Here is a 26,443-nt window from a genome sequence, read left to right on the forward strand (position 1 = left end):
CCTCCTTGCTTCACTAGAAGTCAGCATCAACATCAAGAAGTCAATCCTCAACCCCACGCAGTCATTGGACTTCATTGGAGCTACCCTAAACTCTATCACGGCACAGGAATATCTGTTTACAGACAGATTTCAAGCAATGAATGTCGTCATAGCTCGCATCACAAACAACCATTTTGTACCAGCCAAGATGTGCCTCTCTCTACTTGGCTATATGGTTTCATGCACCTACGTGACTCCCTTCATTAGACTTCACCTTCTCTGCCTGCAGACATGGCCTCAGTCAGTATATTCACTGAATCGTCACTCTATGAACCTCATGCTGACAGTCCCACCCAAGATACTATCATCCCTCCTATGGTGGACAGGCCCACATCGCATGTGTGTGGGAGTCCCCATTTTTTCCTTCTTCCCCAGACAGAACTGTTATCACTGACATGTCACTATTCGGCTGGGGAGCACATATCGATGACCATACCACACAAGGGACATGGACACTTTAAGAATCCAGAATGCACATCAATGTCCAAGAACTTTTGAGCAGTAAGAAGAGCGTGTGAATCCTTTCTTCCACTCATTTACTCTCATCATGTCCTGATCATGTTGGACAACACCACCATGGTCTTTTACTGCAACGAACAAGGAGGAGTGAGATCCACCTCTCTGTGTGCAAAAGTGGTCAAACTCTGGAACTGATTCATCAGTAATCAGATTAGCCTATCTGCGGCCTATATTCCGGGGACACAGAATGTTCTCACAGCGTCACTCAGCAGACATTTTGTGATAAATCATGAGTGGGAACTTCACAACGCAGTGCTACGTGACATCTTCACACAATGGGGGACCGCAACCAAGGACCTATTCGCTTCTCAGACAAACAGCAGGTGCACCACATACTGCTCCAAGGGAGCCTTCGGTTACTGCTGTCAGGATGAGGCCCTCCTTCTCTTTTGATCACACCAGCTCAACTATAGCTTCCTTTCTGTACTGCTCCTACCTCAAGTGCTCTACAAAATCCATCAAGACAAGGCAACGGTCATTCTGATTGCCCCCTTCTGACCCAGACAATTCTGCTTCCCCAATCTTCTGCTCATGTCATTCTGGCCACCGATCCCCATCTCATACTTCCCGACCTTTCAACACAGTGCAATGGCGAGATCAAGCTCCCCAATCCGTGTCCACTTCACCTCAGTGCATGGTACTTGGACGGGCATCAACTATAGAACAGGCATGTTCCTCAGTGGTACAAGACATTCTCTCTAACAGTAGGAAAAAATTCCACTAGACAATATTACTGAGTTAAGTAGAGATGTTTTTTGTCTTGGGCACAACATAAGAGTTTTTACCAGAAGCAACTGATATTCCCCCAATCCTGGACCACATTCTTTCCTGGTACGCATTGGGCCTTGCCCTCAGCGCTTTGAGAGTCCACCTAGTGGCGATCAGCACATTCCATCCTCCTATGGAAGGTTACTCTATTTTTACACACCCACTAACTACTAGATTTTTGAAAGGCCTCGTCAGAACCTTCCCACCTCTCCGAACAATTGCATCTCAATGGGACCTGAATCTGATACTCTCGGTATTAATGAAACCCCACTTTGAGCCAATAGAATCTTGCTCTATGTCCCTCCTCTCCATGAAGGTTGCCTTTCTTGTTGCTATTACTTTGGCGAGGAGGATAGGGGAACTCAAATGCTATGATGGCAGATGTGCCATTTACAGTCTTCCACAAAGATAAGGTTTCCTTATGCCTACACCTGAAATTCTTACCTAAGGTGATCTGTTTCACATTAACCAATCCATTCACCTACCTGTTTTCTTCCCGAAACCACACGCATCTGCAGAAGAACGTCTTCTCCATTCCCTCAAAGTCCAATGAGCTCTAGCCTTCTGCCGGCAGAGAACGAAACCAATCAGAAAGTCTATTTACTGAGGTAGCAGAGAGACTTGGGATAGGCCATCTCCACCCAGAGAATTTTTCAAATGAATTTCTAGCTGCATTATACTCTGCTACCAGCTGTCGAACCTCGCCCAATAGAGGTATGAGCTCACTCCAAGCTATGACCACGGCATCCCTTCAAGTTGTGCCTTTTATAGACCTGTAAAGCAGCCACGTGGGGTTCTGTCCACATCTTGGCAACACACTACGCCTTGGTGCAGGACTTGGCAGCAGATGCATCCTTTGGCATGGTGGTTCTTTGCACGACCCTTCCACCCTCATCCTTGCACCTTCTTCCAACTAAGGTACTGCTTGCCAATCACCCACAGTGGAATACAATAGGGACCATCACTCAAAGAAGAGGAGGAGATTAGTTCCCTGTAACTGCAGGTTCTTTGAGATTTGTGGTTGCTATCTATATTCCACTACCCACCCGCCCTTCCTCTGTGTTTTGAATCTGTCTGATTCACAGTGGAGAAGGAACCGGAGACAGTCTGTCTGTCCTGCCCTTTATCGCCTTGGATGGCAGCACAAGGCAAGTCAGGGAACATGTGTGGACCAGTTGACTCTACTTTCAATCCAGTCGCATGGGTGCGCATGCGTAACCCACAGTGTAATACAGAAAGGGACCACGTCTCAAAGAATCTCCAGTTACAGGGAAATAACCTCTCCCCTAGTGCACTTTGACCTACTGCTGTTTAGTAGTAGGTCAAAGCACACTAGGGAACGTTTAGTTTAAGGTTGCAGGGTCCACACGGCTGGTTAGTGTGCGGCAAGCTAGTGCGCTGTAGATTTACATCCCGTCTTGCCACACACTAGCCCTTTGTATAGACAAGCCCCGAGACTTTCTTTGCCATCTCTACTCATAGCCCGCAACATTCAATAGTTAATACTAAGCAGCAGAGGGAGCTATTTCATTAGCTTCTATAAGGTCCAGACTATGTTTGCAGGATTGTAATATCAGACTGGATTACATCGTATAATTAAACTATATCCCAAAACACTAAGTTAAAAGAAAGTTATTTTGGTTGCAAAGTCAAAATGTCAATTGAAGGTTGCCTGTGCAACTGTAATTTAGCCCTCTAGTGCATACAGTTCTTTAATTACATAATCACACCCTATTATTTCCACAGAACCCCTGCCTCATTCAGTGCACAGGGCAGACTGCGCTCAGGGAATGAGGCCGCTCTTATGCTCATCGTTCAATGTGTGGTCTTTGCCTTATTTACCATGCCCCATCCAAGCCCTGCGCTGACTACAGAGTTAGTAATATGCTCATTGGCTCCTCTGTGGCTCTCATTGATGTAGTACGAAAGCCTCACAGACACTAATGAATTCATATTCACAACTTCCCTGTGAGGTAGGAGAGTGTTTATCATCCCCATTTCATAACTCTGAAAACTGAGACAAAGAAAGAGGTTTATGGACGCATGTTGAATCAGTGGGAGAGCCAGGATCTGAACTCAGGATCCTGACTGCCAACTCCTGTGCCTACAACTCCACATCTTACTGCCTTGCTGCCAGAGGTGGTGAGCACCCACAGCTCCCATTGACTTGACTTACTGTTCTGAGCACTCAGCACCTCTGTGCATCTGGAACCCCAAGTCGTCACATTAGGCACCCAGAAAGTGAGGGGCATGCAGTCAGTGGTCAGCTGCCAACAATATTGGTTTAAGAAGCATGGGAAGTGTGTGGGAGAGCCAGGATAGAAGCCAGTTCTAAGTGGCATTTAACTGCCTTTACCCCAGGACCATCTTTTTTCTTCCTCCAGTTCCCTTCCTCGTTCTCTGTGTGCCTTCCAACTTCTAGAGCAAATGAGGCAAAGAGCCCACAGACTAGAATGACCTCATTTATTGCACAGCCCTGATTCATTCCCTGAACACCAACTGTGCACTGAATGAGGCAGAGGTCTTGTGGAAAAAACAGTAGGTGACCATGTAATTATAGAGTGTATCATAAGGCACACGCAGAACATTAAATATGAGATTTCTGCACTTTTGAGTGCTTGCCCTTGCAACCTGAATAACTTTTTAAATTTCCTTTTGCTTTTTTAAACAGAAAAAAGTAAAAACATTGGCATGTACAACTGTAATAAACTTCACATTAACAGTGTTTGAACTGCCCCTCAGATGTACTACTTGAGCTACAGGGCTAACTACATTAGCTGGCAGCAGAAGGCTGTTACTGTATGTGAACAAGCCACTAGAGGAGGATGGATAACCCACAGAAGCAATACTTGACTAAGTAGCCCCCTTTTACTGACAGTATAGCCAAGGACAAGATATAGCAGGCTCTTCTGAACAGGCGTTGAGGCTAAGTGGATGTGTTTTCAGACTGGTCCTGTTATGCTGCCCCTGAACTCTTGTCTCATGTAGTGTCCCCAAGGGGGAGGTGGGCTGCCAGGGCCATGTGAAGGATCCAGAGCAGGTGGTAAAGCTTGGTGCTCTCCCCATTACTGCTACAGCTGTTCTGGCAGCAGCCAGGCTGTTTCTCAGCTCCATGAGTTCTTGTCCTGTCCCCCAAGAGATGGGTTGGGGGATCCTGCCTAATGTGGTGCCACCAGAGGGAGAAGATGGGCTGCTGGGCCCATGTATTTTGGGGGCAGGGGAGAGGGGTCTGGGGGCAGAGCCTGGCTCAACTTGGCCTCGCGGTCTCTCTGTCCCTTAGCCACCATAGCTGCTCCAGTAACAGCTGGGTTCCAGGGGATTTTCAGTGCAGTGCATGCTGAAGTGAAGCATCGGTGCACGTGCAGAACTGTAGAATGTTCAGGGGATTTGTCACACTCCCAAAATCAAGGAAATGAAAGCCATAGATTCTGGTCTTATTGTCTGTGAAGGGACAACTTGCTGCTCTGAATGATGCACTTATTTGCAGGGGCAGGAAGTTACATTTTTCACCTTGTTTAAACACATTTGTAAATATTTTTTAAGCCATATATCCAAAGCACTCCAAAAACTTAACAGCTATATGGTTTGTCAGGTTAGAACACCTTGTGGGACGTGCTAATGTTTCACTGTGATTCATTAAGTTTTGTTACTTTTTTTGGAAATTGTGTAGTTTAAAAAAATCCTTTCATTACAATTCTGTTGTATAAAATGTTTCTTTTTCAGTTCTGACATGCACTGATTACATCCCAAGGTCACCAAATGACTATACCTCACAGCTATATTCTGCAAAGTAAGTTGAAAAATTGGTTCTAAATTTTATAACTGCATTTTTCTCTAAACTGTTAAAACTTTTGATTTAGTTCTGAAAGAATTCAAATATGAAATTGCAGAACTACTAACTGTGGTACATAACCTGTCACTTTAATCAGCCTCTGCACCAGATGACTGGAGGATGGCTAATGTGACACTAGTTTTTAAAAAAGGCTCCAGACGCGATCCTGGCAATTACAGGCCAGTACTAACTTCAGTACCAGGCAAACTGAAACTATAGTAAAAAATAGAATGATCAGACACACAGATGAACATGATTTATTAAGGAAGAGTCAACATTGTTTTTGTAAATGAAAATCATGCCTCACCAATCTATTAAAATTCTTTGAGGGGAGTCCACAAACATGTGGACAGGAGTGATTCAGTGGATGTAGTGTACGTGGACTTACAGAAAGCCTTGACAAGGTCCCTCACCAAAGGCTCTTAAGCAAAGTAAGCAGTCACGGGATAAGAGGGAAGGTCCTCTCATCGATGAGTAACTGGTTAAAAGATAGGAAACAAAGGGTAGGAATAAATTATCAGTTTTCAGAATGGAGAGCGGTAAATAGCAGTGTCACCCAGGGATCTGTACTGGAACCAACATAATCATAAACGATCTGGAAAAAGCGGTAAACAGTGAGGTGGCAAAGTTTGCAGACAATACTCAGGATAGTAAAGTCCAAAGCAGACTGTGAGGAGTTCCAAAAGATTCTCTCAAAACTGGGTGACTGGGCAACAAAACAGCAGATAAAATTCAATGTTGATAATTGCAAAGTAATGCACATGGGGAAAATATAGTCCCAACTATACATACAAAATGATTGGGTCTAAATTAGCTGTTACTGCTCAAGAAAGAGATCTTGGAGTCATTGTGGACAGTTCTATGAAACATCTGCTCAATGTGCAGTAGCAATCAGAAAAGCTAACAATGTTAGGAACCATTAGGAAAGAGAGAGATAACAAGACAGTAACTACAATAATGCCTTTATATAAAGCCATGGTACGCTCACACCTGAAATACTGCATGCAGGTCTGGTTACTCCATCTCAAAAAAGATATATTAGAATTGGAAAAGGTATGGAGAAGGGCAACAAAAATGTTTAGGGGTATGGGACAGCTTCCATATGAGGAAAGATTAAAAAGACTGTGACTTTTCAGCTTGGAAAAGAGATGACTAAGGGGGGATATGATAGAGATCTATAAAATTGTGAATGGTGTGGAGAAAGTGAATAAGAAAGTGTTATTTACTCCTCCTCATAACACAAGAACCAGGTGTCACCCAATGAAATTAATAGGCACCAGGTTTAAAACAAAGAAAGGGAAGTATTTCTTCACCCAACACACAGTCAACCTGTGGACCTCGCTTCCCGGGAGTGTTGTGAAGGCCAGAACTATAACTGGTTTCAAAAAGGAACTAGGTAAGTTCATGGAGCATAGGTCCATCAATGACAATTAATTAGCCAAGATGGTCAGGGATGCAATCCCATGTTCTGTGTGTCCTTAGTCTCTGATTGCCAGAACCTGGGAGTGGACAACAAGGGATGAATCACTCGATAATTGCCCTGTTCTGTTCATTCCCTCTGAAGTATCTGGCATCGGACACTGCTGGAAGACAGGATACTGGGCTAGATGGAACATTGGTCTGACCCACTATGTCCATTCTTATGTTAACCTTCCCCTCCTCCCATCTCAACCTGCATTTAGCAGAACCTTTAACATTGCAGAATGGTATTTTTATAGACAACAAATTGGCATTGCTGCATATGTGACCCAGTCCAGCACATGGTGAAGCCAATGGAAAGACTGCCATTGGCTTCAGTGGGAGTTGGATTGGGCCTTTAGTGATTGCTAAGGTATCATGTCACTTGGTAATGACTGAGAATATAAGGTATTATAGACTCAAGCCCAAGGTATTCAGTGAATGAATAAACTGGACATGAGTGAAAATGAAATAGTTTCCTTATGTATAAAATCAGACACACCGGAGAGAGAGAAAGGAAAGGGGTAAAATTTCCAAACGCATCTAACTGATCTAGAAGCCAAAGCCCCACTGACTTCCAGTGGGATTTAGGCTCCCATGTCACTTATGTCCTTTTGAAAATTGTACCTATGATCTAATTCACGTAGATGAGTGCAGAAGGATTTCCTGTTGTCTCCAGTGCTTTGTTTTCTCTAGTCTTAAATATTCCAAGTGAATGAGCTTCCCCCACTTCCCTTTGGAGACTGTTTCACAGTCACAGTAACTGGATGTGTCCTCTCGTATTCATCTTTATTGTTCCTTCTCTTAATTTTATTCTATTGCTTCTAGTTCTGCTCCTTTTTAGCACCCTGAATAATTCTTGACCCTAGTTACTGACAGTTCCGTTGTCCCTGAGGAGTGAAATTGTCATGATAGGGCTCTGGAGTAAGGTAGGTGAGGCTCACGTGGTTAAGGGCTGTGAACAGGACTGGGGCTCTGAGTTTGACCGGGTGTTTGGGGGCTGTGTCTGGAACACTGGGTAGATATGTTCCTGGCAGTTTATTTTTGGGATGGATGGGGGAGCAGGCTGAGGGGAGGCAGCAGGGTCAACCTGGGCGGGGGGCTCACCTGCTATTTCCCCCACCATTCTCAGAAGGGACAGGGATGCACACCAGAAGGAGGGGGGAAAAGGAGGGGAAGGGGTGGAAAGGCCAACTACTCCTCCCCAATAGGCTGCAAGCAGGGGAGGAGGGCGTCACGGGGGGTGGGGAGCTTGGGGACACCAATCAAGGCAGGGGAGGGGCGCGATTACCAACACGTGTTGAAAATACCGGTGCCTCCGGCTGCCCTGGGAAAGGGAAGGACTATAATATCATTGGGGAGGTGCAGTGAACGAAGGGGCTCAACATAAAAGGGGAAGGGGTACAAGTGCATAGGGGTGAGACATGGGCTTACTTAACGATGGGACTGGATGGTGGGGGAGGGAGGGCAGTGGAGAAAGGAACGGGCTGGAAGCAGGCCGGGGCAGGAAAACTGCAGGGGCTAACTGCAAGGGCCAGGGTGGGGCAGGCAAACTGGCAAATTTCCAGGGACTGGAGCGGGACAGGCAAACAAACAGAAAAACTGCTATGAGACCTGAGCGGGAGGGCATGGGGGCAAATATGGGCAGCAAGGGGGCAAACTGCTGCGGGAAGGCCGATGGGCAAAGCAGAGGGTGAGGGAGGTCCACCAGCTGAAAGCAGCAGAGGAGGGGAGGGCAAGTCTAAAGGGAGGGGAAAGGCATTTGTGCCCACGTGCCCTTGCACAACGCTGTCCTTGTTTGCTGCTGCTGCAGTCCCAAATGGTGGAAAAAAAGGGGGAGGCAAGTGGCTGAGCGGAGGGATGAGGAACAGGTCCAGGTGGTAGGTGGGAGGTGATGGAGGGGGCAGCAGCAGTGGTGGTGGTGATGGGAGGGAAGGGCAGATGGACCAGGGGGAGGGCTTCACGCCGCTCCCCTTGCACCCCACAGCAACAGTAGCTACCACCACCACAAGAGCAAAGCTGGAAAAAATCGCTCAGTCCTGTAGTAAGCCTCCTCCACAGTGTCCTGCAGTGGTCCTGCATGCTCTCCCCGCAGCAAAGGTCCTCCTCTTCCTCCCCAAGGGAGCAGCAGGCTTCCAGACAACAGCAGCAGCAACTAGCAGACAGCCAGGAGTGACCCCACAGGTGGTAGCAAAGCAGTGTCGGGGTCCTCACTCCCCCTCCCCAAGGAGCAACAGCCGCCAGCGAGAGCACCAGCCGGTGAGGTAGTGGGGGGTGGGGAGGGAATCTGGCCCAGACGAAGCTGAAGAGGGTGCTCTGGGCCCAGTAGTAGCAGCTCCTCGCTGCAAGAGGGTCCTCCTATTGGTTTCCAGGAGGTGGGCAGGTGCAAGCCCGCCTACAGCTAAAGGACTCTCCCCCAGCCTATGGCGAGGATCCACTGAGCCCAGGACTCAAATAATTACGCAGGACAAAAGAAAAAAATAAGGAGGACCGGTGTGAGGGTCAAAAGTAGGAAACCTGGCAGTTTATGTTGATGGGCAGGCAAACTGTTGCCTTCTGAACCATAACGAGCCTTTTCAGTCTTGTGCCTTCATTCCCAGGTGGCAGTGCATTGTAGTATCTAGCCCGAAGGTTGTCAGTGCACAGGTCACAATGCCAGGTCCTCATCCATCTGATTTACCACAGATGAAAAAAGATATCTTTACCAGCTGTGGTTACCTGGATATCTGGTAGCAGTGAGGTATCTAGGAAGGCCCCTCTGAGACTCAGAAGATCTGAGTTCAGTTCCTCGTTCTGCCACAGATTTCCTGTGTGACCCTTGGCAAGTCATTCAGTTTCTCTTTGCCTCAGTTCTCCATCTGTGAAATGGGGATAATACTCCCTTTCTTCTACCTGGTGTATGTCTTGTTGGTTTAGCCCCATGTCCTGTAAACATGTACCTGCTTGACTTTAGCCATGTGAGAAATTTTGCTGAAATTAGTGGTTTCACTTATGTAAAATTAACCATTTGCATGAGTTTGTAAGGCTGGGTCTAAGATTGGAAGCTCTTCAAGGCAGCAACTGTTTCTTACTGTATACATGTACAGCACCTAGCACAATGGGCCCTGATCTCAGTCAGGGGTTCTGGGCACTACGCTGCATATTATCTTGATGATTGGAGAATAGATGCCCTTGATGGAAGATGTTATGGTGTTTGCTACTTCCTATAGATATTTCCCTCTACCCATCATCATGCCTTCTATCTCACAAATATTTAGCTTCAACTGTCTCCTCTTTATTTAGGCATTGATGACATCTAAGCACTTGCATACCTGGGAAAAGGAGCTGTCAGCATCAAATGTAAAGGAAATGGGAATAATCAGATGTGTTACATCTCCAGTGTACTCTTCGTACATTGTTTGATATTTTCTCAAAAGGGAGCGAGGTATTCTGATCCTAGTCACTGGGACTTGGGGCCCTTTTTGCTTCCTTTGAAAACCCCAGCCTAGATGTTTACCATTTACTTTACATATTAAGTTCCATTTTATTAGGGGTTGAATGTAGAATTTCCTGTTGGTCATTTCTAGGATCACTTGTCTTTCCTTTTTTGAGGATTGATACCGCCTTCTCCACCCTGCCCACCATCCTCTGGTACCTCCCCAGTACTCCATAACTTTTCATAAATAATGGTTTGGTAAGCTTACAAACATAGGATGCGTTTTCATCCGGAAAGTAGAGAAATGGATCTCACAGAAATCCTAAGTGTTCCCTTGCCTGGTTCTTATTAATATTAGGTCTTCATTACTTCCTAACTGTCCAAATCTCTCTTTTATTTTTCTTGATGAAACTAGATTTTAAAAAACCATTCAGTAAGCCATTTAAGAGGTGTTACTGCTATTTCACCCTCCTAATTTATTAGTGGCCTTACTTTCATGCTAGTTTATTTTTCCTTGATCCTTATTATAAAATCCTTCTCTTATTGTTAGCCTTATTAGCTCATTCTGCTGTTTTCTTTCCCTATCATGTATTCTGTCCAGATTCTGTGCCCTTCACTGAGATGCTGGAATGCCTTTATTGATTGTGTATTCTTATTCAGTTGCTCCCTGCTCTGTCACTTAAGTACAGTTTTTTAAACCTCAGCTCAGCGCTTCAAGCCACATTGTCATCTGCTTGTTCTTTGTCTTGTTTTAAGACAAATTGCCATCACCTTGATTTTCATCTTAGGATGTCCCAGCCTTCTTCTATACTTGTAGATTTTAGTATTTTCTCCCATTGCACAATAATTTCTAGATACCTTAATTCTCCATATTTGCTTTCATGCAGTCTCATAACCTCATACTGCAGTCGTGTATTAACGTGTCAAAACACTTACAAATTGTAGTATGGACAAGTTCTAAGGCATTGCTTTGTTGCCAAGCAGATGGGATGGCTTTCATTAACTTGGAATATTTTTTACTTTTTTAACCATTAAACATTTGTAACAGTGTATCCCTTTGATTAATTGATATTAATGATGCTGGCTGGGATTTCTATGGGAACTCTGTGCTCAAATCCTACTGAAACCAGTGGAGCTTGCTACTAACTCACTTCGACTCTTCTGAAACTATTAAAAACTGTGGGAAAGCATCCTGACTTCCTTGAGGTGCTGAGTACCCACAGCTCTCTAAGACTTCATTTGGAGATGTGGATGCTTGGCATGGCGGAAAATCAGACCCAGGAGCTTCTGTCAGCTGCTATATTATCCTCCTAAGTTCCTTAAAAAGTACATGTCCCTGTATTTATAATTAGCACATGTTTCTAAAGCATCCTTTCAGGATGTGCATGATGAGAGCTGCAGAATATGAACATTTTAATTCTTTTTTATAGGCCATATGCACATATCCTTTCTGTACCTATATCAGAAACGATGACCCCTTATCCTGGTCAGACTCAGTACCAAGCGCTACAGCAGACTCAGCCCTATGCCATCTACCCTCAGACAACCCAGACCTACGGACTACCTCCTTTTGGTAAGGAGTCAACAGAAAAGTTGTCAAGTTTTAAATTGTCTCTTCAAACAATGTATATAATTGTACTTCCCATGCCCATTGCTTTTCCAGCAAACTTCCCAGACGTGTTAGAGAGAAGAATTTACAGAAGAGACCGCAGGCGTGGCTGTCAATAATAGAACAGTTGGAAATGAGGGAATAGTGTATTTAGTTGACAGCTGTTCAGGTTTAAAGTGCATTGTCTCTGTGGTGCGGATGTGTTAAATAGATCTTGTAAAAAATCTGATGTACTCACAGTTAATTCTGGTGGACTGGCAAGCTGACTGCAGGGATGTTTGATACTTGAGGATCACAGTTTTCTCAAATTATTACTTGACTGCTTCAGTGCTGATTTATGTACCAGGTGAAATGGGACAAAGCACCTCTCCAGTGTTGCCCTATCTAACATCTCTCCACTAGGTATCATCTTTCTTTCCTTTTTGCTGGTACATTAGTACTGGCCTATTGGCTAGTATTAAAAGACCTGTTGCCTCACCTCGCATTTCACTGCACGTAGATTGCCTGTTACACTGTCTTTGAGATTACTCAGCTAATAATATTTAGCTCCATAGCTCCTGTTATGTATTAAGCCACTGAAACAGATGGTTACATTGCAGTAACATTTAAGTTCTGCATTAGCCATTTCAGGGTGTCATGAGTGATTGTATCACTGAATTTTCCTTTGGATTTTCTCATTTTCTAATATTGCGAACCCCCAAAATTAAAAAATTATGAGTCAGACCCCAAGAAATCGTAAGAGTGTCGCAAAAGTAATGAGAGAAACAAAACTCAATCCTGTCTTTTGGACTGTGTTCTGATTTTTGAACCCCCCCGCCTCCTCTCTAGTGTGTGGGTGGCAGTTTGCTTCTGTAACTTACATGAAAACATGGCTTTATCACCCGTTAGCAGCTGGACCACATAGTACTCTGCAGCTGCGTCCATTTGAAGAGATCTAGTTCTTCAGCTTAAGTGGTAGTGGCTCATGATTTTATATCCACGGTCCAGGGATCAGTCCCCACAGATGACCCCAAGAGTTGCATCATTACATTTGACTATGCTGTTTAACCAATCCTGATGCCTAGCATCTCACTGCTGTCTTACAATACTTGTGTAGCCCACTGAAATGTGTGTATGTCATGTCTCCTTGTATGGGCTAGTCGACAGAGAGTAACATGCTCTTCCTCTCACAAGAGCTCCTACAGTAGGCGCCAAAGCTGCCTCTCTCACTGTAAACCTGGAAGAGTTGGCAACACTGTCTAATTTGCCATGTTGCTTCTAAAAGATTCGCAAAGTGGAAGAGACTTGGCTCAGTTTTATTAGAGACCTGGGTTCTATCCCCAGCTCTGCCTGCTGAAATGGTCCAAACTCTGTTATCTCATTTGTGAAATGGGAGAATGATGGTGTTTCTTGGGTCAAGATATGCATGTAAAAAAAAAAAAAGCTGATAGTGGGAATGATTCCTCATCTAATCACTTATATATTGAGGGTCTGAATCCTCCAGACCACCTTCTTTTCTGCACTAGTGTTGAGAAATTTGCCCTTTGATAGAATCGTAGGACTAGAAGGGATCCTGAGAGGTCATCTAGTCTAGCCCCCTGCGCTCAGGCAGGACTAAGTATTATCTAGCTCATCCCTGACAAATGTGTGTCTAACCTGTTCTTAAAAACCTCCAGTGACAGATTCATGACACTAGCTGGATGAAAGCTATAGAACTAGGAGTCTTTGGGGATGTATGTGTGTAGGAGTGGCTGTTAGAAATTCTGGCTCTTTGGAGAGTGGGGGGAATTGGGTGACTTTGAGGACTTTCTGCTTCATCACTTTCAGCCCAGACTGTGTCAGTAATGACCTAGATTTATTACCATTTCGGGGACGTTCATGGAAAGAGGTCAACTGAATTGGTGGTGTCAGCAGAGTCCCTAGTGGGTACCTACATTGCATTTGCCCCCCTTGGCATCCATCTTGCTAGATCCTGAGATCCGTGTGGGTGGTGGAGACTGAATTCCCATTTCACCCATGGGGCGAAGCGGGGGTCAGCACAGAGAAACTTACTGTGCTGCAGCTCTCTTGATAGCTAGGTCTTCACTCACATGTACTGTTCATGAACACTCTGTTCGCTGTAGGAATATATAGAACAATCAGGCTGTATTGAGCAAAATGAAACAAAAATGTCAGTCTGCCTCTGCACACTTCCCAGACTATGGTTTTGAGTGCATGTGTGTCTGCCTTGCTGTGTATCCGGTCTGTGATTTCAGGACGTTGTTTCAGATTCACATATAGTTTTCTGTTAATCTGAGCATTTGTTTAGAGGTTCATTCAGTTGCTACCATAGATGACCTGCACACTGATAGTTCATTTACTGTAAACATGAAGAATATATATTGCTCTGTGTGTTCTCTTGTCTTCCTACATGTGTTTCATTGATTATCCTAACAGTGTGTGAATTTGGTTGGGGGTTTTTTGTGTTTGTTTTTGTGAAAGTGTTTAGGCCAAGATTTTAAACAACAGCACTTAGATTTAGTGTCGAAGTCCATATTTAGGCATCTAAAGAATTGGTCTGATTTCCCAAAGCACTAAGAGCCCTGCAGCTCCCATTGCCATTAATGCTTCTGGGGGAATTCTGCACTACTGTGCACATGCAGAATTCATGTCTGGCTGCAGAATTTTTTTTCCACAGAAAATACATTCTGCCTGAGAAGTGCTGCAGTTCTGCCTTTCATCCACCAGAGGCCGCTATGGTGCCAGATCAGCCAGCAGCATGAATGCAGCCAGTTGCTGGCTGTTCTGGCACCACAGCAGCCTCTGGTGGGCAAAAGGCAGAACTGCAGCACTTCTCAGACCGAATGTATTTTCTGGGGGGCGGAAATTGTGCGCAGTGGCACAGAATTCCCCCAGGAGTAGAAGTTCATCACAGCACCCTGCCCGTGGAGCCCGGTTATGACAAACAAAGTGGGGCCCACAGGGTTGCTGGGGGGGGGGGAGAGTGTCACAGACTGGTGTTCAGAATGGCGAGTGAGCTGGATAGACTGGGGTGTGAGCTCAGGAGCTAGTGGGGTGACAGCATTGAGCCAGAGACTGAATGGGAGTGGGGGTGCAGAGCCACATGGGGATGGGAGTGGGGGTGCAGGGCCACATGGGGATGTGGGGTGTGGGAACAGGGGCAGATGTGCCTGAATGAATGGGCAGGGCCGGCTCTAGGTTTTTGCTGCCCCAAGCAAAAAATTTTTTGGCTGCCCCCCCACCCCAGCCCTGGGCTCTCCCCCTCCCCCCAACTGCACCCTCCTGCCTCCCCAGCCCTGGGTCACTGGTAACTCGCTCCCAGGGCGGGTCATTCAGCAGGAATTTTAGATGTGCACAGAACACAGACAGGATTGGTTCCCATATGGTTACAGAACTGCAATAAAGTGGAACAATTTTCAGCTTGTGTGATTGGAGGATATCTGGATGCATATTATAAGACTGTCCTACATAAATGAGAAAAAGTTGAGGTGCCTTTATTATTCTTTTGTTCCATTCTTTGTTTCTATGGGGAATGCACTATCACGGTCTTCCTTTTAAACAAATAAAACTAAAACTTTAAAAAAAAAAAAAAAAGCAATGGCTGTTAGAAATAGCAATTCCAGTCCTAATAACCACTGGGAAGCATTTCTTGCTCAATTTATTCTATTTTTTCTACAGCAAGTTACAGTGGATCAGTATATTTGATTTGGAGGAAATGAAGTAACAGCTGCCCAAATTGAGCTTGAGCACTCCTTAATTTTGAGGGTGTTCAAATCTGGAAGGCAGGTGCTAGATTCCCTTTCTGAATATTAGCTATATCTGGAAAGGAAAAGTCAATTTCTCCTTCCATGGCTCAGAAGTGGAAATCCTCCTAAGTGCCTGGTACTGTATCTAAAGCTGCCCAGGTCCAGAGCCTCCCCTCCCTTACTTTTCATTTTAAATTCTAGTGGGATCCACATACCTCCCTTGCTAGGCTTCAGATAGAGAGGTGCACCATCCATTTAGTCCCCCCAATTCCTTCTTTGGGGGAGAGCCCAGGGCTGGGGCGGCAGGAGGGTGCAGGTGGGGGCCAGAGCTGGGGCAGCAGGAGGTGCGGGTGGGGGGAGAGCCCAGGGCTGGGGCAGTAGGGGAGTGCAGGTGGGGGCCAGAGCTGGGGCGGCAGGAGGTGCAGGGGGGGGGAAAGCCCAGGGCTGGGGCAGCAGGGGAGTGCAGGTGGGGGCTAGAGCTGGGGCAGCAGGGGGTGTGGGCGGGGGAGAGTCCAGGGCTGGGACAATACAGGGGCGCGGGGGGAGCCCAGGGCGGGCGGGGGGGGGGCGGCAAAAAACCTAGAGCTGGCTCTGTTCCTACCATTCACAGCAAGCTGCAGATTTCAGTTCCATACTCCTTCGCCCACCCTTTCCTGTTGCTAGTGGCCAAGGGAATGCTGGGAAATGTAGTTCTTTCCCTGCTCCAGGGCTGGCTCTATAGGCAGGGAGCTAACCAAGGAACTACAGCTCCCAGGGCCCCCTGTTGGTTCTCAGCTCCCAGGCTGGATTCTTGTGCCCCTTGCAAATCTGCCTCCCCAAGCAACTGCTTGCTTTGCTGGTGCCTAGAGCCGGTCCTGTGAATGGGAGAGGCTTGGGGTCAGCAAGGGTCTGCATGGAGGAGGCTCCCCAACCCCCTAGCAGTCCCTCCCCTCCCCCAAAAAAACCCTGTTCCATACCTCTCCCACCCACACCCAACAACCCACCAGGTTCACTCCAGGCTCCTTTCCTCTCCCTCAGTTTCTCTATTACCCCTAACTCCCCCAAGCCTTTGCATTGCTTCTGATGGGTGCAGGAAATACGTTTCTGTATTGTAGTTTGAATGAATTATTCAAAGTTCTGTATTAATATGCCTAGTAAGGAATCTATTTGTAAAAAAAAAAAATTACCAGAATCTATTTTTTTTTGTCTGTATTGTTACAGACATGCTTGCTGACAGGTATTTTGAAATAAATTACCAAAATAATTGAAACTGGCTTGATTATATTGTTATTTTGACAAAATATGCAAAATTTTGCAGAATTTTAAAATGTCAGGCACAGAATTTTTAATTTTTTGGTGCAGAATTCCCCCAGGAGTAGCCTTTAGTAGGAGCTGTTGTATTCTCAGCACCATTTAAAACCCGACCAGTTGTCTGAGTATGGAGTTAGGAGCCTAATGGTAGGTTCCTATTTTTTTAAATTTTGTCCTTAACCAAATTTAAGGAGGTAGGCATTGAAAGATGTATTGTATTAACATATTTAATAACAGCCCCAGGATGATGTCACTCTCTGGGGATGGCACATGCTGAGGCTGGTCAACAGGTGGGAGCTAGGGGACTGAGCATACTCCATGTGGATGGACAGAGAATAACCCTGGCAGACTCCACAAAACTCTACTGAGCATGTGCAAACTTGGCTAAATTTGAGCAGACTTTCAGAAGGATGGGAAAAAATGCATTTTTGACCCCAAATGCATGATGGCACTAGAGCTTCTCAATAAAGTGGTTATTCCATTTTTTTAAGGAGAGCAATGAGTGGGGAAAAACAATAGCAGAAAATGTGGAAATGGCAGAGGTGCTTAATGACTTCTTTGTTTTGGTTTTCACCAAAAAGGTTGGTGGTGATTGGACATCTAACATAGTGAATGCTGGTGAAAATGAAGTAGGATCAGAGGCTAAAATAGGGAAAGAACATGTTAAAAATTACTTAGACAAGTTAGATGTCTTCAAGTCACCAGCACCTGATTAAATGCATCCTAGAATATCCAAAAAGCTGACTGAGGAAATATCTGAACCATTAGCGATTATCTTTGAAAAGTCATGGAAGACGGGAGAGATTCCAGAAGACTGGAAAAGGGCAAATATAGTGCCAATCTATAAAAAGGGAAATAAGGACAACACAGGGAATTACAGACCAGTCAGCTTAACTTCTGTACCTGGAAAGATAATGGAGCAAATAATTAAGCAATCAATTTTCAAACATCTAGATGATAATAAGGTGATAAGTAACAGTCAGCATGGATTTGTCAAGAACAAATTGGAGGGAGGGAGAAGAATTGTTGTTCTTAACCTCTGAGGATAGGACAAGAAGCAATGGGCTTAAATTTCAGCTAGGTAGGTTTAGTTTGGACATTAGGAAAAACTTCAGGGTGGTTAAGCACTGGAATAAATTGCTTGGGGAGGTTGTGGAATCTTCATCATTGAAGATTTTTAAGAGCAGGTTAGACAAACACCTGTCAGGAATGGTCTAGAGAATACGTAGTCCTGCCATGAGTGCAGGGGATTGGACTAGATGACATCTCGAGGTCCCTTCCAGTCCTGTGATTCTATGCATTTCCCCCTAATGGACAGCTGAACCACTTTTGCTGAAACTTTCATAAATAAATAAATTACATCTGAGGTAGATGCCCAGCATGGAAAATTTCAGCCCAAATGGTTTAAGTTTGGCATTATCCTTGCTCTCTATAACAATAACATGAATGGCTTTGTAAGATATGTTACATCACCTTAACATATGTAGGTATTTTTATAGCAGTTGTGCTTAGTGATCACTATAGTTAAGGTTGAAAAAGGAGTTTCCTTCTGAACCCCTCTTTTCATGTTTGGTCTCAGCCCAAAAATGAAGAGTTTTCTTCAGCAAATTTGAGCCAGTTGTTTTCAGCCATCTTTGAATTACCGTATATACTTGTTCATAAGCCGAATACTTTTGGTAAAAAAGTGACGCATGAAAGAGCGGGGGTCGGCTTATAAACGGGTCTACACCAAAATTTGATGATTTTAAACTCTATGGAATCATTGAATTGAATATCTAATACAGGAATTGGCAACCTTTGTCCCACGGCCCACCAGGGTAAGCACCCTGGCAGGCCGGGCCAGTTTGTTTGCCTGCTGCATCCGCAGGTTCAGCCGATTGTAGCTCCCACTGACCGCGGTTCGCCGCTCCAGGCCAATGGGGGCGTCAGGAAGCGGCGGCCAGCACATCTCTCGGCCCGCGCCGATTCCCGCCACCCCCATTGGCCTGGAGCGGCGAACCGTGGCCAGTGGGAGCCGCGATCGGCCGAACTTATGGACGCGGCAGGGTGCTTACCTGGCATGCCGCGCCACTTCCCACAGTTCCCATTGGCTGGGAACGGTGAACCGTGGCCACAGGGAGATGAGGTGCTTCATGCCTGCAGACACTCCAAGTAAACAAAACGTGCCGACCCGCCAGCGGCTTACCTTGACGGGCTGGGAGCCAAAGTTGTCCAACCCCTGAAATATAGGGGCGGCTTATGAAAGGGTCATACAGTTTTTGCTATTTTTACCTATCCATTTTTGGGGGGGTCGGCTTATAAACGAACGGGCTAATGAATGAGTATATATGGTATATCAAATTGGGAAAAATACACTACTTCCTACTTTTAAAAACTAGTTTCTTTCACTGTGATAACTCAAACCCAGCTGAGCTGTGAAGGGTCTGTCATGGGCTTCTCATGGATACACATCACTGTGCAATTTCCATCAGCATTACGTAAATTCATTAAGGCCACATACAAAGATGTGAAGTAGTCTGTAAGGATGAACAACCGAGCAACAGAGTGGTTCAGTGTGGACAGTGGCGTGAAACAGGGCTGCATTTTATCTGCGCTCTTGTTTGGCATCACCATATACTGGATAATGAAGAAGTGTATTAGCAACACAAATACCGGTATACCATGGATAGGTGGCAAATGCCTAGAAGAACTAGACTTTAATGATAATGTGCTACTGAACAACATCCCCTGAAAAGTTACAAACAGAGACAGACGACTTGGCAAAAAAAGCAGACCAAGCAGGGCTCAAAATTAGTTATGCTAAAACAAACATCCTTGAAACCCAGACAGCAATCATTAACATCACATTAAAAGGCAGAAATATCAAGAAAGTAGAACAGTTCATCTACCTGGGAATCACCATGTTAGCCAATGGAGACCTCAAGAAGGAAATGACATCAAAGGTAGGAAAGGCATCCACAGCATTTATTAAACTCAACAACGTATGGAAATCAAAGATATACATCACCAGAACAAAACTCTGAATTTTCAATTCAGACATAATTTTGGTGCTAAAATACGGCTGCGAGAGCTGGAGGTCTATTAAGACATTAGACAGAAAATTAGACACCTTCAAAAATAAGTGCCTATGAAAGATTCTGGACATTGATCGGAAAGACTTCTTCACCAGTTAAAAGATCCGAGAATCACCAGCCAGCAGCTTGTTTCCACCAGAATCAGAAGGAAACGCTGGATATATTTGGGGCATGTAGAATCATAGAATTGTAGGACAGGTGTTTGTCTAACCTGCTCTTAAAAATCTCCAATGGTGGAGATTTCGCAACCTCCCTAGGCAATTTATTCCAGTGCTTAACCCCCTTGACAGTTAGGAAGATTTTCCTAATGTCCAGCCTAAACTGCCCTTGCTGCAATTTAAGCCCATCACTTCTTGTCCTATTCTCAGAGGTTAAAGAGAACAATTTTTCTCCGTCCTTCTTGTAACAACCTTTTATGTTCTTGAAAACTGCTATCATGTCCCCTTTCAGTCTTCTCTTCTCCAGACTAAACAAACTCAATTGTTTCAGTCTTCCCTCATAGGTCATGTTTTTAGACCTTTAATCGTTTTTATTGCTCTTCTCTGGACTTTCTCCAATTTGTCCACATCTTTCCTGAAATGTGGCGCTCAGAACTGGACACAATACTTCTGTTGACAACTAATCAGCATGGAGTAGAGTGGAAGAATTGCTTCTAATTTCTTGCTTATAACACTCCTGCTAATACATCCCAGAATGATGGGTTCATTTTTGCTTTTTTTTTTTTTTTTTTGCAACCGTGTTTCACTGTTCACTCATATTTAGCTTGTGATTCACGATGACCCCCAGATCTCTTTCTGCAGTACTCCAACACACAGACTCCCACATGAAGCTGTCAAGTGGAAACCAACTGGTGTGAGGAAATGAGGGTGCCTAAAAGAAACCTTAAGAAGAACCCTTAGCAGGGACGGCTGAATAGTTTATCTCAACACCACAGAACAAATGGAAGCAGCAGCAAATGACAGAGGAATGGAAGAAGCTGGCTTCTGCCCTATACACCAACATTGGCACAGGAAGGATTTTTTTTTTTTAAAGGTAAAGGAAATGTCTAGAAGCTGGTAGCTGCCCTTGAGCCAGACAAATGAGACTGTTTTGCTTTCCTCTGTCCTCTTCTACTTAAAAGTAAAAGAAGGAACTTGGAAATTAAATACAAACAAACAAAAGTAATCCTACTTGTAAGATTTCCCAGTTAAAATGGGGAAGAGGCTGTCAGAAAATGAAGAGTCTCTTTAGCAGTTCTATCTCAGCCCCTTGGCCCTTATGCAAATCCGTGCTGTTACTTATCACCTTATTATCTTCTAGATATTTGCAAATTGATTGCTTAATTATTTGCTCCATTATCTTTCCGAGTACTGAAGTTAAGCTGACTGATCTGTAATTTCCTGGGTTGTCCTTATTCCCTTCTTTTATAGATGGGCACTATACTTGCCCTTTTCCAGTCTCCTGGAATCTCTTCTGTCTTCCATGAGTTTTCAAAAATAATTGCTAGTGGCTTAAATAGCTCCTCAGTCAATTCCTTGAGTATTCTAGGATGTATTTCATCAGACCTTGGTGACTTGAATACATCTAACTTGTCTTAAGTCATTTTTAACTTGTTCTTTCCCTATTTTAGCCTCTGATCCTACCTCATTTTCACTGGTATTCTTTGTGTTAGATATCCAGTTGCTACTAACCTTTTTGGTGAAAACTGAAACAAAAAAGTCATGTAGCACTTCTGCCATTTCCAATTGTTTTGTTATTGCTGATGTTGGAGTTAGTTCAGAAAGCAGCTGAAATCAGGAGCTTAGGAGGCTGCAGAACCCTGCTCCTGACTAGGCTGCCTTGTTGAGATGCTGTTCGTGCTGATTCCGTTCCCACCTGAGTGCAGTAGGCAGAACCTTAAAGGGACATGTGCATTGAGAAGTCACACTGCTGTATGTGTGCCACTATTGTTCAATTCCAGTGATCTTAAGGACGGGTTTCAGAGTAGCAGCCCTGTTAGTCTGTATCTCGATGATCACTTCAAAGGTTTTTTTCTCTCTCCTGCTGATGGCCTCTTACAGTTTGATTGATTGGCCTCTTACAGTTGGTCTGGCTACTCCCACCGTTTCATGTTCTCTGTATGTAGAAATATCTTCTGTCTGTGTGTTCCATTCTATGCATCCGAAGAAGTGGGCTGTAGCCCACGAAAGCTTATGCTCAAATAAATGTGTTAGTCGCTAAGGTGCCACAAGTACTCCTGTTCTTTTTAGTGATCTTAAGCAATACCTGTAAGAGATTTGAGGAAAAACTTATTCTCCTGTTTGCAGTTTGTTTACTTTGTGCATTTGTGAGCCCTGCCTATACAGTCAATTTCACTGTTTTCCCCTGAAGGCAGTCAGTCATTTCCCCCATTTGTCAGTTTTTGCACAGAAACAAGGGAAATAATTTTTTTAAAATAAATAGTCAAGTGTAATTGTAAAACTCCATGAATCGGCAGGAGATTCAGGGTCAGGCGTAGGATCTGACACTACTTTTAATTCTTTTTTTTTTTTTTTTTTTTAAGTACTAGATAGGAAGTTGAATTCCCCTTTAATGCTGTAGGAGCCACCCAGTGTCCATTGAAGCCAATGGAAGGACTGCCATTGACTAAATGAGTGCTGGATCATTATCTCTCTGAGTAGCAGTCTGGGCTACTGAGAACACTTTGTAGCAGTCCAAGTCCCAGAGAGTGATGAGTGGCTCCTTGGTGCCAGCATTGCAATAGCTCCTATTGTTGGGTCAAAGAATTTTCCATTGAAAGGTTTAGAAACTACTCTAGCTGGTCTCTAAGCTTTTCTTTTTCAGCTAGCTTTATCTCAGCAGCTCAAATCCAACCCGAGAATCAGGAATTTGCTATTGCAAAATAAAAGCAATATTGGTTTTTTTATATGTGACTTTGTCAGTCATTTACTTTGGTAACAAGCAGACAAACTGTTCTCGGGTAGTAAGCATTCTGTTTGGTCCCAGCGTATTTGTTTGTAACTGGTCCAATTTATCTGATTCAGGTGCACTGTGGCCAGGTATGAAACCTGAAAGTGGTTTAATTCAGACTCCATCTCCAAGTCAGCACAATGTTCTTACCTGCACTACAGGGTTAACCACAAGCCAGTCCTGCCCAGCACATTATTCTTATCCTATTCAAGGTAACTTGGCATGGTTTTTATCTACATCTCTCTCCACCTATTCGTGTCCAGACACCACAAATAAAGAGGCCAGCATGTTTGCTCTTGGTTTGTGCATGCTTCTCTGTGCCTTGCAAGCCATATTTTTCTCTTCTTGTACGCTCCAGACCCTGTGTGTTGTATATGTGGTTTGTACTCTATATAGAGCTCTGCCTGCACCCAGCCGGCTTATGCCATGCTGATGAATCCTAACAGGGTGAAGAACAAAGGCGGGGTGGGAAAGAGGAGATTGAATGTTATTCACTTGCATGCCGCTCCTCAGAATGCTCTTGTAGCTCAAGCTGTTTCTTAGCAGTCCTGGGCATGAGTTGCACTAAGATTCATGTGTTGCTTCTTGAGGCAAAGGGTGTTCTTTTCTGTGTGCTAGCTAGGGTGGCAGAGATGGTCTGCACTGGGTACCAGTGTGTGTGCTTGCTTCATTATACAAGGTCAGCTAGAAAGTGAAGCTGTAGACACTGGAGCTGGATACAAATATCCACCCGCCCACCCCCTGCCAGGGACTCTCATTTTAATATTGGGAAGTAAAAGTGCTGCTTAGTTGAAAAAAAAATGTATGCAAAGTTACTTGTTTCAGGTTTGATTTTTGCCATTTTACTAGTGAAAATGTGTTTTCCGGTGAAAATTCATTCTTTGACAAATTTCTCGGATTTTTGAGAACCTCCTAGAAATGTCTTTTCAGAAAGGAATTTCAAGAAGTGCTAGTTTCTCATTTGTGTGGGCTTTAACATGACTTAAATTGTACAGCTGATGAAGTGCATCATTAAGGCTGATGCTTTCTCAGCTCACTGCATTGTGATCAGGAAAGGCCCAAGGATGCATTTATCCTGAACTCATTTCCCATCATAGGGTTAGAAGAGACCGCTGGAAACATCGATTTGTTGTGAGTTAAAATTCGAAAAGTGACTGTCTATCTAGAAATGGCACCTTTCAGTGAAGCTGCTCTGCGTGTAGCTTTGCTGACAGAAATAAATTTTCACTTCTTTGGAAATTGCCATACAAATAAGACGATACGTAAGAGGTTGCTGGATGCTGTCCTGCGTCCTGCACCATCACTAGAATTGCAATCTAAGTTCCAATTGCAGAATACAGGCTCACCAGGGGTGATGTGAGAGGTAGAAGAAATCCAACTTGACCCTCAGATCCTTGGAGTTTGAGGTTCTTCACTTACAAACTGTATCCATTTGATACGCAGTGAGAGTATAAATTTGGAGCCCCATGTTATCATTTGAATGGAACCGCCTTTCAGAGCATAATTATGCTTTCTGGAAAGTGTCAGTCTTCCCTTTGAATTGTCCAGCTCTCACTGTCACTATTATCGTCTCATCATATAGAGATAATGACATTTTCTAGAGAGAGTTTTGCAAGCTCTGATAAGAGCTATTCCTTACTTCTGTCATACCCCACATCACCACCATCAGAATGAGACAGAAAGACAAGACATGGGACGGCAATTCAGGAGAAGGAGAAGCGGGGATTAGTAGTGAGGAGAAGGAAGGAGGGATTATTTATTTGTATTGTAGTAGCACCTAGGAGCCTCAGTCAATGATTATGACCCCATTGTGGTAGACACGGTACATGTATAACAAAAAGATAGTCTCTGTTCCAAAGAACTTCTAATTGAAGTCTCAGATGAGAGAACAGGTGGATAGATGGGGGAGACAGATGGGGGAGAACCAAGAAACAATCATACAGCACTGCTCACCATGATGGGCAGTGATCACGACCTGCCTAACCATTGTAGGCATCAGGGGGTTTTCAGGAGGGATTGGAAGGAAGATACTGAGGTGCTTTGCTGATGGTTCCAGGCAGCTCCTCCCAAGTGTTAGAGGCAGCTGGGGGGACAGCCCAAAGGTGTGTTTGAAAGGTTAACCAGTAGGCACTGAAGGGCAATATCGTGGGCAGAGCAGCATCACCATCGCGTGACAGAGAATAGATGGGTGGGGGTAGGGCTTGAAGGGCCTTGGAAGTGAAGACAATAGTTTTGTGTTTGGTGCAGTGGAGAACGGGGACCCAGTGGAGGGATGCAGAGAGAGGGGTGATGTGCTTGAAGCCATGAGCTAGGAAAATGATCTCTGCAGCACCACTTTGAATGGATACAAATGGGGCAAGATGGGATTTGTCCAGGCTGGAAAAGAGGAGGGTACAGCAGTCAAGACACAAGGTGATGGGAATCTGGATGGGAGTTGTGGATGGAGAGGAAAGGATGTTACTCAGGAAAAATTGGCAGGGTTTAGGCACTGCCTGGTCATACGTCTCTAGAAAGAGGGCCGGGTTGAAGATAACCCGCAGGGATGGGCCTGAATGACATGAAGGATGGTAACTTCATCCATGGTGACTGGAGTTGTGGGAGGAGATTAAGAGGTGAGGCTGAAAGAGAGAGAAGGCACTTGATGAGGAGAGGGAGAATGTTCTGAATTTAGGGCAGCATGATAAAGAGGGCAAAGCCAGAGGGGGCAAAAGGAGATAGGCTGGCAAGAGGACAGGGAAGGGAGAGAGGAGTGAGTTGGGATGTAGCTAGGCAGGCTCTCCATCTAATTTTAAGCCGGACAGTCCTGCTTTTCTAAGGATTGTCCCCCGTCCGGTACTGAGTCCAAACTGGATGCGGTTTCACCAGGTATTGGATGGGGGATGCCATTTTGAAGAGCCCCCTGCCCTCTGGCATAACCTTGCTGCATGGGGGTGCAGCAGCACGCTTTTCAAAATGGTGTCCATCATGTGGCATGGTGCGTGCGAGATCACACAAGTGGGGGTCGGCCCACATCATTCCCAGAAGTACTGGAATGTCTGGTGTTCTGTGGATGTGTGAGTGGCCATGCTAGATGTAACCAGGGGCAAGCTTAGGTAGGGCTTGTTGATGATGACAGGAAGTCTGAATGAAAAGGCTGGTGTGGTCTGAGCAGGGGAGATGCAAATTTAGCAGCGACATTTGGCCAGGCGGGAGATGGTTAAAGGGAAAGATGAGAGAGGTCTTTGCCTTGGGGACAGTGAGGGGAGGGTGAATTTGGGGGATAGTAGGAAGAAAAACTTTAGGATTTAGCAAGGCACTGGATGCTGGGAGGAGGAGGGAGCACTGAGATATGAGCCTGGAAGAGAGGGAGGGAGAAGTTGTCAGTGTAGACAGAAAAGGAAAGGAGATGGAATGGTGGGGTTAGGAGGAAAGATCAGGTCAGTTTTTGGAGTGAATGTGGTAGATTTGGTAACCTCACCATAGAGGTGGTAGTTGAAAGTATCCAAGAAGATATTGAAAGTATTCAAGAAGACACTGGGAGAGGAGAAGAGGTGGATATTGAGAACAGAACGAAAGCTTATGCCCAAATAAATGTGTTAGTCTCTAAGGTGCCACAAGGACTCCTCGTTGTTTTTGCTGAAACAGACTAACACGGCTACCACTCTGAAACCTAGAACTATTTGGGACACCAAGAGAGAGCTGCTCCTCCCCTATTAAAGGACATGCTGCAGAATAAGATGCAGTCAGCAAGGTAAGAGGAGATGCCGGAGATCTCTGACACACAGAAGAGATGAGATTGGAAGCAGG

At 44.8% G+C, this 26,443-nt stretch overlaps 1 protein-coding gene across 3 annotated transcripts in view; it reads left to right on the plus strand.

Moving 5' to 3' along the window:
- EYA3 (EYA transcriptional coactivator and phosphatase 3) overlaps positions 1-26,443 on the plus strand; it is a 141,120-nt gene that overhangs the window by 71,082 nt on the left and 43,595 nt on the right. For 2 of the 3 annotated variants that reach the window (XM_024201430.3, XM_024201432.3), the window contains 3 exons: positions 5,050-5,116; positions 11,462-11,604; positions 22,732-22,869. In XM_024201430.3, coding sequence (XP_024057198.1) covers positions 5,050-5,116; positions 11,462-11,604; positions 22,732-22,869 — 348 coding nt within the window. The remainder of the gene's footprint in view (positions 1-5,049; positions 5,117-11,461; positions 11,605-22,731; positions 22,870-26,443) is intronic. The other variant, XM_024201433.3, reaches the window with a different exon arrangement.

Source organism: Terrapene carolina, unplaced genomic scaffold, assembly GCF_002925995.2.
Source record: "Terrapene carolina triunguis isolate 2854851 unplaced genomic scaffold, T_m_triunguis-2.0 Scaffold236, whole genome shotgun sequence".
Classification (NCBI taxonomy): domain Eukaryota; kingdom Metazoa; phylum Chordata; order Testudines; family Emydidae; genus Terrapene; species Terrapene triunguis.